Consider the following 16,710-nt stretch of genomic DNA (forward strand, 5'->3'; position numbering starts at 1 on the left):
CTCTTCTTGGTAATTTTCGGTTCGCTTAACCCGCTTCCGATCTACCGCGCCTTCGTTACACTAGTATACAGTTTGCCAGATTGGTTGACATCTATGATCACTGATCTGCTCCTTAAAGGCAATCTGTGAAATTATATAGCCAAGAAATTTACTCAATTCACGTCTTATAAAATATTATACACATCGCATAGGTTAATCATGAGACTACAATGTTAAATAAATATATGTAGCTGTAGCACTTGTGTTAATGAAAATCGGAAGTAACGACGGAGTAACAAACACGCCTCGAACCCGGGACCCGGAGTGGCGTATACATGAAAACTGGCGTACACACTTCTCGACCACGGAGGTCGTCAAACTAATTAAAACATAGAGCTTCTTCAACTATATAATATTAGTAGAAATGACCCAAGGATCAGAAACTCTTCTATTAATTGATCAGAATATAATATACCTACGTATATTTTGTGCTAGTGTCTAGCCTTACTATAATATTTTTAAAGTGCCAGGCCGTGTGACTACTTATCGATAGATAGCCATTAGTATGCCTATAAATAAAATAAAACAAAATTAATTTTAACTGTTTTTTATTCATTTAATACTATTCGGGTCTAAAGATATAACGCGCAACAAAAAATTAAGCAATTCATATTATGTCAGTTTATTAATACAGTAATGTACAATAAACTTTATACGAAATATATTATGACTCTATCTTTACAATTTGTGAAAAACACATTTAATAGACTTTTTGTACAGAACTTTTTTTAATTCAAATATATTTTCACTAAATATAAAAACGACCGAACACCAAACTGTATTCATAGAACTTTACGATTAAAACGACACTCAAATCAACGAAAATCAGATATTCATTTCCACCAGTACAGCCAATCAAAATGGTATAGATGAACTTCTATAGGAAATCCTTTTACAAATTGGACATGGTTAACTCACCTTGACTCTTAACGTAGTAAGAATAAAAGCTATAATCGCCTGATCAGCCCGATCGCTACCGTGCGGCTCGTCATTAAGCGGTGGGTAAACACGTATAGCGTACAAACACACAAACATTCAAACATTTGTAATCCCTTTGCATACGTTGGTTGTTAACACTATCTTTAGTTATAATTGATGTTAATTCGTACAGTTTTTGCGAATAAATAAATTGACATTAACATAACAATATATAAGCAAACATTAAAAACATAAAAGTATTCGATATTTTTGCGTGATTATACTGTTACATTTTAATTTTAATTCATTGGAAAAAGTTTTGGCATTAATAACAGAACAGTATTTTTGTTAAATTTTTTGCACGATCTTTAGCTTCTCAATACAATGTGCGGACGTAACGTACCGCGTATTTATTTACGGCCAATAAAACTTTTATTGCACTAATCCAAAAGAAATAATGCCGCCATCGAGACTACATCGACGGTCTGTGACAAATAACTACGAAGGAAACGCCGAGTAAAAGTTCTTTCATCAACTTCCAACTTTTAATGAAATACTTTCATTGTCAATTACTTTCGAGTTTTATTGTTAGAACTCATTTAGAAGCGTGAAAATTTGGTACAATTATTTTTATTTAAAGAAAACTATTATTACCACATAATAATATTTAATATAGCAATGAAGTATTTAATGAATCTTTTTAGAAAACCTGGACCAAAAAGGAACACAATTCTTCTTACTAACTTCAACATTAAAGAAAATAAAAACAATACCATATTACGAATCCTTAGATTCCAAATTTTTCAATCTACAACGCAAAAAACTTTAATAGCAATAAAATTACAAGCAAGCGCAGTTGATTTGCTGGCATTTAATGAAGAGTTCCGTTGTCTATCTCCGAAACTCATTATCAGATCTCTACGAAATTTTATTGGAACCAAAATAACCCTTATTAAAAAAAAACCTTACGAATGTCTATACATACATTATTAAAGTAAAGTAGAGTAAAGTTACAGCCAGTGTACATTTCCCGCTGCTGAGATAAGGCCTCCTCTTCCATTAACGTATACGTTTGGAACGTATTCCAACACGCTGTTCCAATGCGGTTTGGTGGAATGCCCATGTGGCAGAATTTCGATGAAATTAGACACATGCAGATTTCCTCACGATGTTTTCTTTCAGCGCCGAGCGCGAGATGAATTATAAACAAATTAAGCACATATATATATATATAGTGGTGTTTACCTGGATTTGAACCCGCGATTATCGGTTAAGATGCACGCGTTCTAACCACTGGGCCATCTCAGCTCTAATACATTATAATTACGTAGTTATGCCGTAACAGATATAAAAATAAAAATACAATTTTAAACACATTCTAAAATCGATTAAAAACTACTATGCCCAAAGTTCAAACTACCTCTTTATAATGCAATTAATACACGATACCCTTTAATCCAGACAACAAAGAGACCGTGTTTCGTGATCTTATATTGTTCCGTGATGTGATCTAAACTTGTATTATGTTTGCAATAAGTGGCGGTTCTAAAAATTTTCTTGAAAAATTTCGACATAACTGCGAGTAACCGTAGATTTATTGAGGGTGTAAAAGTAACTTGGTTGTTTATACCAGTCGTAATGTGCAGGTCCGGTAGATTTTACCGTGTAGTTTTCATATTACATTGATATATGAGCAACACTTACAGTTATTCTTTGTTGAGTTTTATTAGGAACTAAGTTATGTTCTTGGCTTCGTCTGTCTTATTTTATGGTTTACTAACTTTTACTATTAAGCTATTTCAACTACTAGTTCAATTGAACTAAAATATTTTACGAACTGAATCAATAATGTGGAGAACTATTGTCGTATTCTTCGTAGTGGATTCCACTAAATCGATAATATTATACGGCCCGAACTGGTACCAACCAAATCGGGCCTCCTATAAAGCAAATTCTTCTCAACTAATGTAATATTACATCCATTCTTTTAAAGTTGTGGTTGTGTGTGCTTCTTTGATCATAGAGAGCTATATGTTAAGTGTTACTGAGACAACCAGTAACAGACATAATTCTTAAGACTAATTTAATCATTTATTCAGTGTCTTTGTCCTCATACTTTAACTTGAAATGCTGCGCGCAATTACCATTTATTAAATAAGCAGCAAACGAACCAAACGAGCGACCACGAACAGATGGCGGAAAGCGCTAAATTTATATACAAATGCGTTCAGTTCTTCAAAATAAGCCGTAATGACATTCACACCCTATAAAATTAGCTATTAGAAAACCCCCTCGTTCCTTTGAAACGTTAAAAAGACCCTTTCATAATAGAGATCTATTCAGGAGGCGATAGTATACTGTCTCGATGGCACCGTTCGTTATTTTTGTTAAGGCAAGCGTGTGTAACTTGTCCGCTTGCAATACTTGTTTGCGTTTTGAACATTCAAATATCGACTCTATGGCGTATGAAATATGATACAAATGAAACGCGCGAAAAACATGGAATAAAAAACTGCAGTCGCCTAAATGACGAATCAAGTGATTTTCACCTCTATTGTTGCTATATAAGGTTGAAAATTAATAGAATGGTTGGGTATTGAGATTATGATAGCGGCGTAATGATAGAGCATGTTTAGCATAAGTATAGCAAAGTTTAGCGATACTTCGTGCTGGTGCTTGAATCGAAATTAAGCAGTAAGCTTATGGACATGTTAATACATTTAACACGCTCTCTATGTATTTAACACTTCACATTATAAAATGTATACAGCTTGCTTTTTTTTAATGAAAAGGTATCAGTATTATAAGAAGTACGTTATTGTTCCAAACCGAACCAAAGCGTACCGTCTTTTTACAAGGAGTATATTTGGAGGCTATATAACCAAGTTGCTCTTATGGGCGAATGGATGATTGAATTGGTGGTAGAATTTCATCCAATACATTCACGATGTTTCCACAAACAAGTAATTTTTGGTAAAGACTTCGGTTCCACTGAGACATCACGGTACCATTCACTAGGTCATTCTCAGTTAGCTTTTATATAATAATAAATAAGAAAAAATATGTTTACTATAAAAAAAAGTCGTTGCGGCTTGACACGCACGATTGGATAACTCCATTATAATAGATTACTTTAAAAAAGCACACGATTCATGTAGTTTTTGGTTGCGCTCAAATGAATCTATGAAATTTTAACAAAATTATATCAAATAAAAATTTACTGTATATATCAAACACATAAGTAATATTTAAAAAAATGTAATTATTGTTCTTAAGTTCTTGGCTTATGTGAGCAAATAATACAAGCTACTACAATATATTTCTTCTAAGCTTATAATTTAAATAAAAAATATTTTGATTAAATTATTGTTAATTCTTATCATAGCTTACTAGTAGTAAGAATTGAACGTTTTTCTTACAATTTCTCTTTAGAAATTTGCACCTCTTTATCGCTGAGCGCTAGCCAGCACGATTGGCACTGTATTAGGAGAGGCTTTTGAAACTAGCGCCCCCATCCCCACCCTTTTGATAGTTAATTAAACGTCAGACGGGAAATATTCGCGTCATTAGGAAAACTCGAGACGTCGACGCGGCCGGATGAGACATCGCCCCCTATTTTATACATACTAACGTAGACTCTCGATTTTGTTCAATAAAAACTTGAAGAAAAATGTAAAATTTTACAAAAATGAGTTCGTCGTGTAATACGTTTACTAATAATTATGTACTTTTATCCTTCAAATTATAAAACTACTAGCTGCCCGTAAGGGGTTCGCACGAGTGAACATCTATTTTTTTAATTATTTTTTCCTTTAATTTATATATTTGTTACATTTCTTATAAATATTGTTGTTGTAAGTTATTTACACAAAAACCTTGAGAAATGAGTAGTCTTAGAGTTGATCGCAAACAGACAGACGCAGCTAGGGGACTTTGTTTTATAAAAGGTAGTTATTTAATTTATTAAAAAATAAAATACATATTTTTTACGAACCTAAATTTCAAATGAAATAAATAAGCACGCATAAAAAGCTATTAAATTAATTAAAATATATCACACTATGAAGCTTATTTAGTAAGAAAATTGTGTCAAAACAATTCATATCTTTAATCGAAAGGATTGAGTTTGATTTCTTATCAAACCATGTACACGGTGGCCTTTGAAGCAGAGTCTATTAAAATACGAATTTTGAATACTCTATTTTATGGCATAAGATTGACAAATTGAATCTTATCTTCATGTTCAATGGGTTTTATGGTCGGAAGATTTATAGGCCTAAATGATATGAATACCATAGAATATTTAAAATTATGTTTGCGTTTAAAGTAAAGTAATATTTAATGAAAGGCGGAACGTAATTATTACAACTTCATTCTTTGAATAAAGATTTATATTCAAGAATCAACTTAATCTCGATGCGATATTTGTTATAATTAAAGACAGTTTTGTAAAGCGTAACCAACATTACATCATGTAAGAACATCAACCCGCATGGAACCGAAGAACCGATCTTGCACCAATCGCAATTTCCAATGAGGGTTGCGATTTGACAGTCAGCAGTATAAGTATTTGTAAGCATTTTTCCATGCAGTTTAAAAATTAATAATTGATTTAAAGAATGTTTAAAAAAAGAATATTAATTTTTATATTATCTTCAATTCCATTCTATTATCAAAGATTACGTAAAATAGTTTAAAATCCGAACATATTTCATAGGAATTATTGTCTAATGGCAACAATTACAATTTCATAGTTCCGTATATTACCAACCTAAGAATAAAATTTAACTTAATCAATAAAATCACTTTATTGACATGCGTTGTTATAATATCCTGTCTTTTTGTTTTGAACATCACTCGATATTTCAATATGCCCGTATCAAGGCGCTTCCCTTAACCTTGATGTATTGTCTTAGTACGTTCCCATGTCCACATTCAATTTTAAGTGGCCTTAGACTTACATCTGCGTCTAATAATTAAATTTAAACAATAAGATCTGTATGATCGATTTTTTTCGTTTTTAATTAATCAATCAAAGCGTGTAAAGCTTCTAATAGACCAAGTCATTGTATTTGAGTTGAATTTAAAAATATGATACAATTATAAATCCAGAAATAAGGTCATATTATATTCAGATAATGTGGCTGATGAAGCTTCCCAAATAGAAATGACGAAAATATTTTCATTACGGTTTATGTACAGTACACATAAAACTATATATCTTTTCTCCGCTTCTTTATTTCGTTGATAACACGAATCGGTCCTGAGAGCCACAGCCAAGTCCCAAGATAAATTATTATCTGAGTTTATCACTTGATGTCATAAAGTTTTTGGAAAGTCGACGCTATAATATGAATTCGTGTCGTAACTCGCCTTTGTCGTTAGGATAAATACAAACAAAAGCTCGTCTGATAAAGTGTATTTGTTATGATTCATGATGTTTTGAATTTCGTAAATTAATTTCTCAAAGTATTAAAGTAGATAATTTATTACAATTTCTAGAAATTAAACAAGTTGGGTTACCGGTGATCAGCGGTTTATTTCAATTCATGTTTCAAGTACAAAATTTTATTTCAGTGTTCTTTCTGAGTTCATTTTCCTTTTCCTATTATATGGAAAGTGAGTGTAAATTTCGTTTTATTCATAAATGATGTAATTATATACTTTTGATGATCTAAAATAAGATGACACGGCCAAAAACTTGGTCCATGTAAATTTTCCTTAAAAATTTAAGCTGTCCCTCCGTACGTAATGTAGGCGAAAATAAAGGGCCAAAATTAAATTCCTTTCAGCCCATAAAATATAGAGTTACGTCATTATGAACGATGAGAATTTTCGCCTTTTAACGCTCAACGCACAGGGATTTTTTTTCTCCGTGATTACAAAGAAATATTTTTGGGCAAGTGTCAATTTGACGGACCCTTTTTGTAATGAGATCACTGTATCTGAAACGAAACTGTTTCAATGTTGACTTAAACGAATTTCCAATAGACATGATAGGGTATAAAATTTACACTGTCCGAATATTAAGAATTCCATATTCGAATATAAACGAAAATTACATTTATACCAATTTTTTTATTTTCTATCTTTGGTCTACATTTGTGGACTTTAGCTATGAAAGTCATTGGACTATATCAAAAGACATTTTGCTTGTATACAACAATAACAACAGCCTGTAAATTCCCACTGCTGGGCTAAAGACCTCCTCTCCCTTTGAGGAGAAGGTTTGGAACATATTCCACCACGCTGTTCCAATGCGGGTTGGTGGAATACACATGTGGCAGAATTTCGATGAAATTTGTCACATGCAGGTTCAAAACCAGGCAAGGTTTTGAACCCGCAATCATCGGTTAAGATGCACGCGTTCTAACCACTGGGCCATCTCGACTCTTTTTGCTTGTATATTAAATGGTTACTTGAAAGAAATTCATTAACGTAATGATGACATTAAATTCCGATTCGAAGTAATTAAAACTATATTTCCAGGATTTATAAGAACGTCTCCTGGACTACTGAAAATGTCTCTATATAGCAAAAGCACATCCCCAAAAAACGAAACTATAGAAAATTTAATCTAAAATTATTTTTAACTTAATATATAAATTAATTTATTCTCTTAACCCCTCATGTATTTTCTTTACATTTCTATTCTGTAACGATTTTAATTCTGAAAGCAAAAAAGAACAATTTATTACTCGAGTTCCCTCATGTGACGGTTGTAGTATTTCTAATATTAATAAGTAATATTAAATAACTTCGAGATTCTTCAGATGTGAACTACGAAAATGACTCGTATTTTTTGAACTATAGGATTTGAAATCGAATGCACGTTTTCAATCCGAGGCGTGAATTCGTGTTCTCCCCTCAGTACACGGAAGACACCATTACTCCATTTTAAAGAGTTCAAGATTCAAATCTAATGCCGCGTGACGATCGTACGCGATACGCCGTAACGATATCTAAGGAGTTTTGACGATAAATAGTATCCAAGCTATTATCAATTTTATGTTCAAGCTATAAGTCTTAAAATGAATTTCAATTTTCTCACACATGTTCTCATGATAAGTAACCGTGACTTTTGTCATATTATGATTCTTAATTATATGAAAGTAAATGCGAATCAATTTTACGTAGCTTAGTATCAATAATCTTTCCGTCGCATAAAGGTCAAATCATTTGTAATCATAATATATGAAAAGTTCTAGGCTTAGACAATATTGGTAGTTTGGTATTGCTTATAATATTAATAATATAATATAAATTTCTTATACTTTTAAACATCCAAATTGCATTTCACAGCAATTTTTTTTTGGATTGGATACGACAATACTTTCAGGATAGATCCTGTGACTTTTATATCGCTAGGCGGCCCGTAAACCATTGCGCTATTGACGCTTCATAAATTAAATATACTTTTGAAATCTCACATTCTTACGTTTTTAATTACATTTATATACAAGAATATATTATATATATATATATATATATATATATATATATATATATATATATATATATATATATATATATATATATATATTAATACAAGAAACGTAATTACAGTATATCAATTAACTTTCGTAGATTTCATTCAATTAGTGGAATACATAATATCAAATAAGGTCAATATAAATAGGTCGACCTACCTAATCACTTTTCATCAAGTGTCCTTTGTTTCTATACTTTATCAAAGAGTAATCTTAATGTATTTACGTCTATTTGTACTAATAAGTCCTTTTCTTATTTACAGGTGAGTCACAGCAACATGGAGATGACTGCGGTTACAGTTATATAAGTAAGTGAAAAATGTTTAAAACACAAGATATATTTTTCTACATACTTCATGTATAGATGAAACGACAAATATTTTAATCACCATATAAATTAAACTATCCTAATACATGACGTTGGTGAGGTGACATTACGTAGGTAATTATATCGATTAATTACAAAATCATTCACTCATCTGTCATCACACTTTTATCATCACTTATGGCAGCAAATGAAAAAAGCATGCATGTCATACGACCAAAAACTGCATCTCTCAAATCCCGTACTGGAATAAAAGATTCAATTAATATAAAATCCGCTTCGTCCAGTATATAAAAAAATAAAATAACGAAACACCGATCGTTGAAAACGTTTAAAAAAAAGTTGGAACTAGCGTTGAGCAACTATAATCACCACTACAATTAAAAATCCGCTGGATAGAATTGCACTCAAACAAACTCGGCAAGGATAACTTGCTCCAATAATAAGATTTCAAGTCTGTTCCTAGAATTCACCTTTGAAAATATTCTGCAAGGATTTCCCCACTTTGATTATACCGTAGCGTAAAAACGGACCAACAGCACCGACGCCGCTAACTCAATTAATAAACTTCTCTTTCGGTAAACTATCGAATTGAACCGTGAAGAAAATATGGTTGAGGCAATAATTAAAAATTCAATCCTGAAACTTTCTTAGTTTGGCTTTTTCAATTTGCATCGGCTAGATGCGGTCAGCGTTATTTTCACTATTTTTTTTTAAATATAAAAGAACGGAGATGTTATAGAACTTTTAACTTAATTTTTCATATTTGTTTTTCAAATCTGAAAAACTTGAAACATTGTTATCCGGCTATAGCAGCTACTCCAATAATAATACAGTATTTGTAGAAGAAATAATGCCTGAACTGCTGGCCTAAAATCGTCTCTACAGTATTTGTCTAAATTACTTCTTATTCTTCTTACATAATTATACATTATATTCTAAACCTAACTTAGCATCGGATTAAAGCGTTAACAAATATTTTTAATTATTCTGTATTTATCTTGGAACTTAATCCTGTATATGCAGAAACTCCGCCATTCACGCCAACGTTAGCGTTGACATATCTTTAGCTAAAGAAAAATAAGCAGTGCCGTATAGCGGCTGAAAGTACGTCGAGGGTTCGCCCGTTCGCGCATTTGCAATTCCATTCGCGTCTGTAGCTGTCCGCATTGCAGCTATCCCGCTTACACCAACCAATTTTATATTTCCATCTTTGTCGGTTGCATTCGATTGCAGAAAGCCGATTTTCAGTACGCGACGCTCACATTTGTTTCGACTTCCGAATAGAATAGTGCTGATATTCTATACGACGTATGGATGGGATTCCAGCGAGGATGGCCATTTTCGGGTTGGTTTTTAGTTAAAATGGAGAATGCGTTCGCATTGATTTTAGAATCACATTTACAATGCAAAAAAATATCGTAAGCATAAACTTGTGCAATGCATTTATAATAGAAGAGGAACATTATCTAAATTCATTTTTGATAATAATATTCTCTAAAGTAAATATACTTACACATTAGTTGATAAATTAAAAGAAATTCTCAACATACAATAAGTCAACAAACTCAATTTAATTTCATTTTGAAAATAAAAGTTTATTTTTAAATAGAGTATATAATATCAGTATTGACTTTACTTATCGATAATTAATTTAATATTTATTAAACGGAGCACAATGGTCACTTATATTCATGATAGTCTTATGGACAGCTGTCCTTCATAAAACAAAAACTTTGCAGCCGGAGACAAAAAATTCCACGCAGCTTAATTAAATTTAGTACAAACCCAATCATGTATAATGTAATTAGTGTAGTACTCTTTATTGACGATTCATTTTTCATTCCAGTTGCTTCCAATCATCGATAGGAGATGATCTGACGGGGGAAGGTACATCACAAACTATTCACCCTTAACAGCTTCTTAAAATTATTAAAAATTAAAGTATTTTGGTTTTTATTACATTTGCTTAAACCACCATGGCGTAATACCGCACCTTACTGCACGATGAGGAAATTAGTGTGTAGCTTGTGGAATAATTAAATTTGATATTTATTAATTCAAAATTTAATAGCATGTATAAGCATCAAATCACATGTTATATATATTTAAATAATATTAAATAAAGAAATGCTCAAAATTCTTAACAAGCAAACAACCCCAACCGCGGTCATTGGCTAGTTATGAATAAAACCTACCTCTAGCATCTGTTATCCAAACCCCGCAGCTTATAGAATCCAGTTAAGTAAGGATAACTGCTAACCCCCTTGAAATATTGCTATAATTATTCCTTTTTCGCCTCTCGAAGGCAAGGATCGCTTTCATGGCGCACCTTCACGAAATATGTTCCTCATAACTCCCAACAAAAAATCCGCCGTAATTTAATGCGGCCCGGTAAAATAATATGTAAAAATACGCGCCCTGGATGGGCTATTCGGCCCGTTTCGGATGATTTCGGTCAATTTCGACCGGTTCCGACCATTAAGGGGGCCATCTTTCGTTCCTTTATCGGCCCGGCGCGAATATATCAGGATATTATTTCACCCACGAAATATTTTCCATATCTAATCAGCGCGCCAAGAAATATGGTTACATACGAGTCGTGTTATGCGTTATGATTTTTATCGGTCTCTGCTACTATTTCGCGTGCATACGCTGGGGGTGTTACACGATCGCCTCCACTGCGAACCCTTCTATTAGCAATATACTTGCGGTATCTTGTTATTTGTGGTCTCCGCTTCTGGATAGACTTATTATCTATCTTAATACAGTATTTTTAGAATAAATTAACAGTCCATATCGATTGAAACATCCCGATTTTAATTAGAAAAATAAAAAAAGTAATTGTCTTATTTAAATAACGAATGCAGTAATTACAGTATATATTGTATATACAAATTCACTTAAGCCTTTAAGGAAGAGTATTTTGATATTTATTAATATGTTGCACTCACCGCAAGCTTTAAGTAATCGTACATGTTAACTTGTTGACTTAATATAGTTGGTTAGTTGTGTATTTTGGTAAATTGAATACTAGATGATTTAGACAAGTAAGAGTTAACTTCTATTTCTGGCCACAGCCTTTCAAATTTCAAAGAGCTCGAAACTCGAAGACAAGCACTCGACGTACCGCTGTATCTACAGCGAGATTTTAATCAAGAAAATCTTCGTCGCGCGCTTAATCAAAGACGAAACTTAAATAGTTGGCTACGTCATCGAGCTGAGTCAGAACGGTTGCGTTGGCTTTGATTTGATTATGTCGTCAAATTTTGCTGTAATTTCCCGGAGTAGTGTCTCTGATAGATGTGCTTTATTGTTTATGGAACGATGGAAGTGGTGCTGGATGTTCCACTAATCAAAGAAACTTCTTAATTGTTCTTAATTGCTGTTTTTTCTCTTCAGCGGTGATCGAAAACATCGTGAGGAAACTGCCTACTGCCGAATTGCCTACACCTGCATGTGTCTAATTTCATAGAAAGTCTGCCACATGTGTATTGTGTAAAGGGAGAGGAGACCTTAGCCCAGCGGTGGGAAATTTGCAGGCTGTTCTTCACCATCTGAATTTATGAAACACATTAGGTGTTAAATATCATTTTTGCTCTGAAATATTATTATAATGCATATTTAAAAACACAAGTCAATTTCACAAAAGGTTTCTAACGTAAGCTATAATTACAAAACAGTTACAAAACGAACTAAAAAATATAAAGGTGATTTTTAATTTACCATCGCATAAGAAGTGCGCGAGGAACCGACGGATACAATATCGATTTTATATTATCGAGTTGTTATACGGAGCGAATCGATTCTATCGCGTTACATTTGTGGACAATGCGGTCGAGCCGCGTCTGTCTGCGGTTGCAAGCAATTTTCAACCTTATTGGATACCCAATTATAATTTTTATAAAAAGACGAAATTAAGGTATTTTTTTACATAATAAACTAGTTCGTGAGCATATATAATAACACAGTTTGGTACACAACCTACAATATTTTGATAAGGTAAAATCATTTCCTTTTAACATAATTAACCTATCTTGAAAAATACTTGCCCTTTTTAAATTTCTTAAAAAGATGATATTTATAAAGCTTTCTTGTTTTAGAATAATCTGGTTATTAAACTAATTGTTACTGAACAATATGATTTTTTTTTTTATAAAAAATGTTTGGATAATCATTCCAGCGCACTTCAACGACTTAATCAAACGTAAAAAAAAACTTGTAAATAACTTATTCCAATACTATCTATGAATAAAATAATATATCTTATTTACAATAATCTTGATCACCCAATAAAAGGTTAATAAATAAAAATTATCAAAATGACCACTTATGGCTCAATTCCCTAAGCACTTATATTTAAAATAGGTTTTAATAATTTTGAAATCTTATTAAGACACTATGATATACATATCTTAAGTACTTCATTGAATGCTTGATTGTGTTTGTAAGACGTGGGTCCGATTTTGTCCCTCAATAGTAAAAGTTAAACAAAATCGACCTCGTATCTCTCTCGCATAATAAATAATTATCAAGTCGTATTTAACTTACGCATCTTGCATTTTGTATCTAGTAACATAAATAATATAAAATATCCTAAGTGATAAATATATGCTAAAAACGTTTAACATTTTGAGTAGCATCGCATTAAATTAAAAGGGATCAAAAGATATGGGTCGGAAGACTGAATGTTACCCAAATGTTACTCAACGGATATGCAAATGCGTCATAAATTGTCAATAATAGGGAAGAACTCAGTTCTGATAGTTGGCATTCCTTGAACCGTGAATTTATAGTGTAAGTTTGTGATCGAAAAACTTTGTAATCCTGTCTCCAAACGGCATTCCTTCGGGTACGATTTTTCTAACGTTGAAAGTACAGAATCGGATCATCACTCGCCTAAGTAAAGATACTAAAGTTCTATAATAGACCTTAATTTTGTAATAGATAGATTATATCTGAAGGGTAAGTTACTCACACATTACCTCTTCACTAATAATAATCTGCTCTTAAAATTTATATACGAATAAATTATTTTTTTTAGAAATATACTAACTAAAAATAAAACACTATTTTATTATTACATTTTTATGATTATGATACATATCTATGAGTAAATGTTTTAGTTTTATTTTAATATGACATTAATTTGTATGTAGTAATATTTAAATTATTTTTGAGAGAGCGTAGAGAGACTGTAAAAATGACTGAAGTTGTTATTACGTTCCTATAAAAAACAAATAAACAATATTTCAAATTATAAAACTTGTTCAAATATAAAATCAAAATTAAAACAAAATTATAGAAATAAAAATGGCATGCAACGAGGAAGTCAATGGATGCGCAACGATATTTTTATTTTACTCTACCTTTGCGACGCTCGTAATACACTAAATTTAATAGATTTTAACTTTATACATTTTAAAAGGTTTTTAATAGAATATTTGTAGGTACATATTTGTAAAATATAATAATTATCTGGTATAATAAGCATATGGAGTTAAAGCTGGTCACGTCGATACTTAAAATTTAAACCTGTAGGCAGTTCCTACAGGTTTAAATTTTAAGTATCGACGTATCGTATCCAAGGGCTGCTACTTTTTAAAGTAGTTTTATTCAATTATGCATTGAAGAGAAAGGTTTTATGTCATTTATTAGTATATACACTTTTAAATGGGTTACTTACTTTCATTTTGTCCTTAATAATATGGATTACGATATCATTCGCAGTATAAAAAATGCTCACATCATGAAAATAGTGTTACATCTTAAGGCCTTAAATCGATTTAAAACTGAGGTAATAAGGTTTCAATAAATAACGTTCTCAGTCTCCAAGCCCAGCTTCATAATACAGGAACAGTGGAGACGGCAAAATGAATAACAAACATCACGCAAATTTCAACTTTAAAACGCGTAATATAAAACTGTTAGTTGCATGCAGGTAGAATGGTATAGAATAATCTTGTTCGACAGTCATTTTTGACCAATTTCTCCTGGTATCGAAAAATATTTTATAGAGGCCGACATCACAAAGTCGCATCAAACCTTTGTGCGTTGTTAGCGTTTTGTCCTTTCTATTTGTTTTAAATTTTGACTATCGACTCGTTTTTATCGTTTACTGTTTCTACGCTAGTTCAACTCCAATAACAAGTAATAGATTTTCCCTAACCTAAATAAAGTTTTATCAAAACTTGGAAATGTCAATTACAAAAAAGAAACATCTGTATCTCATTATTTTACCAAAATTATTCGAACGAAACTCGTTTTAAAAAGTTTTACTTATATATACTTAACAAGATTTTTTTTTTATTTCTATTATATTACTTTTGAAAGTCAACATAAAATTCATTTTGATGGATGTTATTTTACTTCGTCAGTACTTTGTGTACTTTCTTAGAGTCGAAATAAATCACCAATGCTTTTTTAGATTTTGAGCTGGCTCAAAAAAGTGCTACCTATCATAATTTTGACAATTTATTAAAAAAAACTTAAATGTTCTAGGTCTTATTTAAAATGAAACTTAAACGAACATTACGGGTTTAAACCCGGGCAAGCAATATAGAATAATATGTTTATAATTTGTGTAACACATCTTCATGTGTCGGATGAAATTTTGCTACACGTGTAACCACCAACCCGCATTGGAGCAGCGTTGTGGAATACGCTTTATTTTTATATCTAAATTACAAGCCACGTGTGAACAATCATTCATAAACAAAACATCTATCAAACAGTCAATTTAAATCTGTCATCGTAGCAATAAAGATGGCGGCGGGTAATTTGAAATAGGAACGGGGGTAACAGCTCCCTGGTCGGTCGTTAGATGGCGGTGACGTCACGTTTCTCGGCATTTTAATAACTATCTGCCGTGAGGTGCATGCATCGTGAAATATCGCAAATGTTGAAAATGAAATTGCAGATATGGACATAAAGATCAACTAAAAAAATACCCTTCTTATTCATTTAGATTAACGATCGTAATTTTACATTATTACGTTATAGACATACCATCATAAGTGTAAATTACTGAAATGCCTATAATTTGAACCAAATTTTCATTTCATTGTCAAGGCAGCATCATTATTTAATAACTTTTACTACAAATTATACGAGGCATTATCTTAGCTGAACGAAAACGAAAGATGTTATAAGTATATACACTAATTATAGGTATATTATATAATAACCAGAAAATATAATTTTATGAATAGAAATCATTTTATAACTCATAACGTCATAAACGACAATTCAAACAAAGTGAAACCAGCGTTATATTTTCATATATAGAGTCTATTAACGAACGAACGACTGAAGGTTCGAAGATCACATTTAACGTGGACCAGTTGAAATTCCAGCAACAATAGTCTGAAATGATTAAGTATCTCCGCCTCTTCAAGTACACATGTCAAAACTATCAATGGCCCACTCACAATGGACCACATGTACCTAGTTTTACTTACCAACGGACGCGTTATCATGTAAATTAAGTCCTAAGAGTAGAGAATATTGGAAGTGACAGGAGCATGTGTCAAGAGTTTATCTATTTTAATTTATTGATAACGTTATTCCTTTAGTTGATTTTTAAATTTTCAAATAAAGAATTATCCATTATATACTTTTTTGAATAATGTTAACCTTATAAGCAAATTCAAAAGTTGTCTGCAATATTGTTTGCTAAACAAATTATCGATACATTTTGTGGTATCTGGTTCGAGCCCAGGGCTAGGATAAAGATTTATTCACTATCCTACCCAGGTTTCAGATAATTATTAGTCGTTGACTGGAGTTTTAATATTGTTTGTTGACATTGTTACTGTTAACATTTCCGGACTAAAATCATTAATCAATAAATAATTAATCATAATTTATTGAAGTATAATTAAAATCCTTGTTGTTATTTCACGCGGTCTTGATTATATATAATCTCGATCGTAATTG

General features: G+C 31.8%; 1 protein-coding gene across 3 annotated transcripts in view; it reads left to right on the plus strand.

Annotated features, from left to right (window-relative positions):
- The window catches only part of LOC124544488 (teneurin-m), a 230,169-nt gene that overhangs the window by 37,620 nt on the left and 175,839 nt on the right, over nt 1–16,710 (plus strand). For 2 of the 3 annotated variants that reach the window (XM_047123068.1, XM_047123072.1), the window contains exon 2: nt 8,711–8,755. In XM_047123068.1, coding sequence (XP_046979024.1) covers nt 8,711–8,755 — 45 coding nt within the window. Of the gene's footprint in view, nt 1–8,710; nt 8,756–10,621; nt 10,663–16,710 lie in introns of all 3 variants that reach the window. The other variant, XM_047123069.1, reaches the window with a different exon arrangement.

This window comes from Vanessa cardui, chromosome 4, assembly GCF_905220365.1.
Source record: "Vanessa cardui chromosome 4, ilVanCard2.1, whole genome shotgun sequence".
Taxonomy (NCBI): Eukaryota; Metazoa; Arthropoda; class Insecta; order Lepidoptera; family Nymphalidae; genus Vanessa; species Vanessa cardui.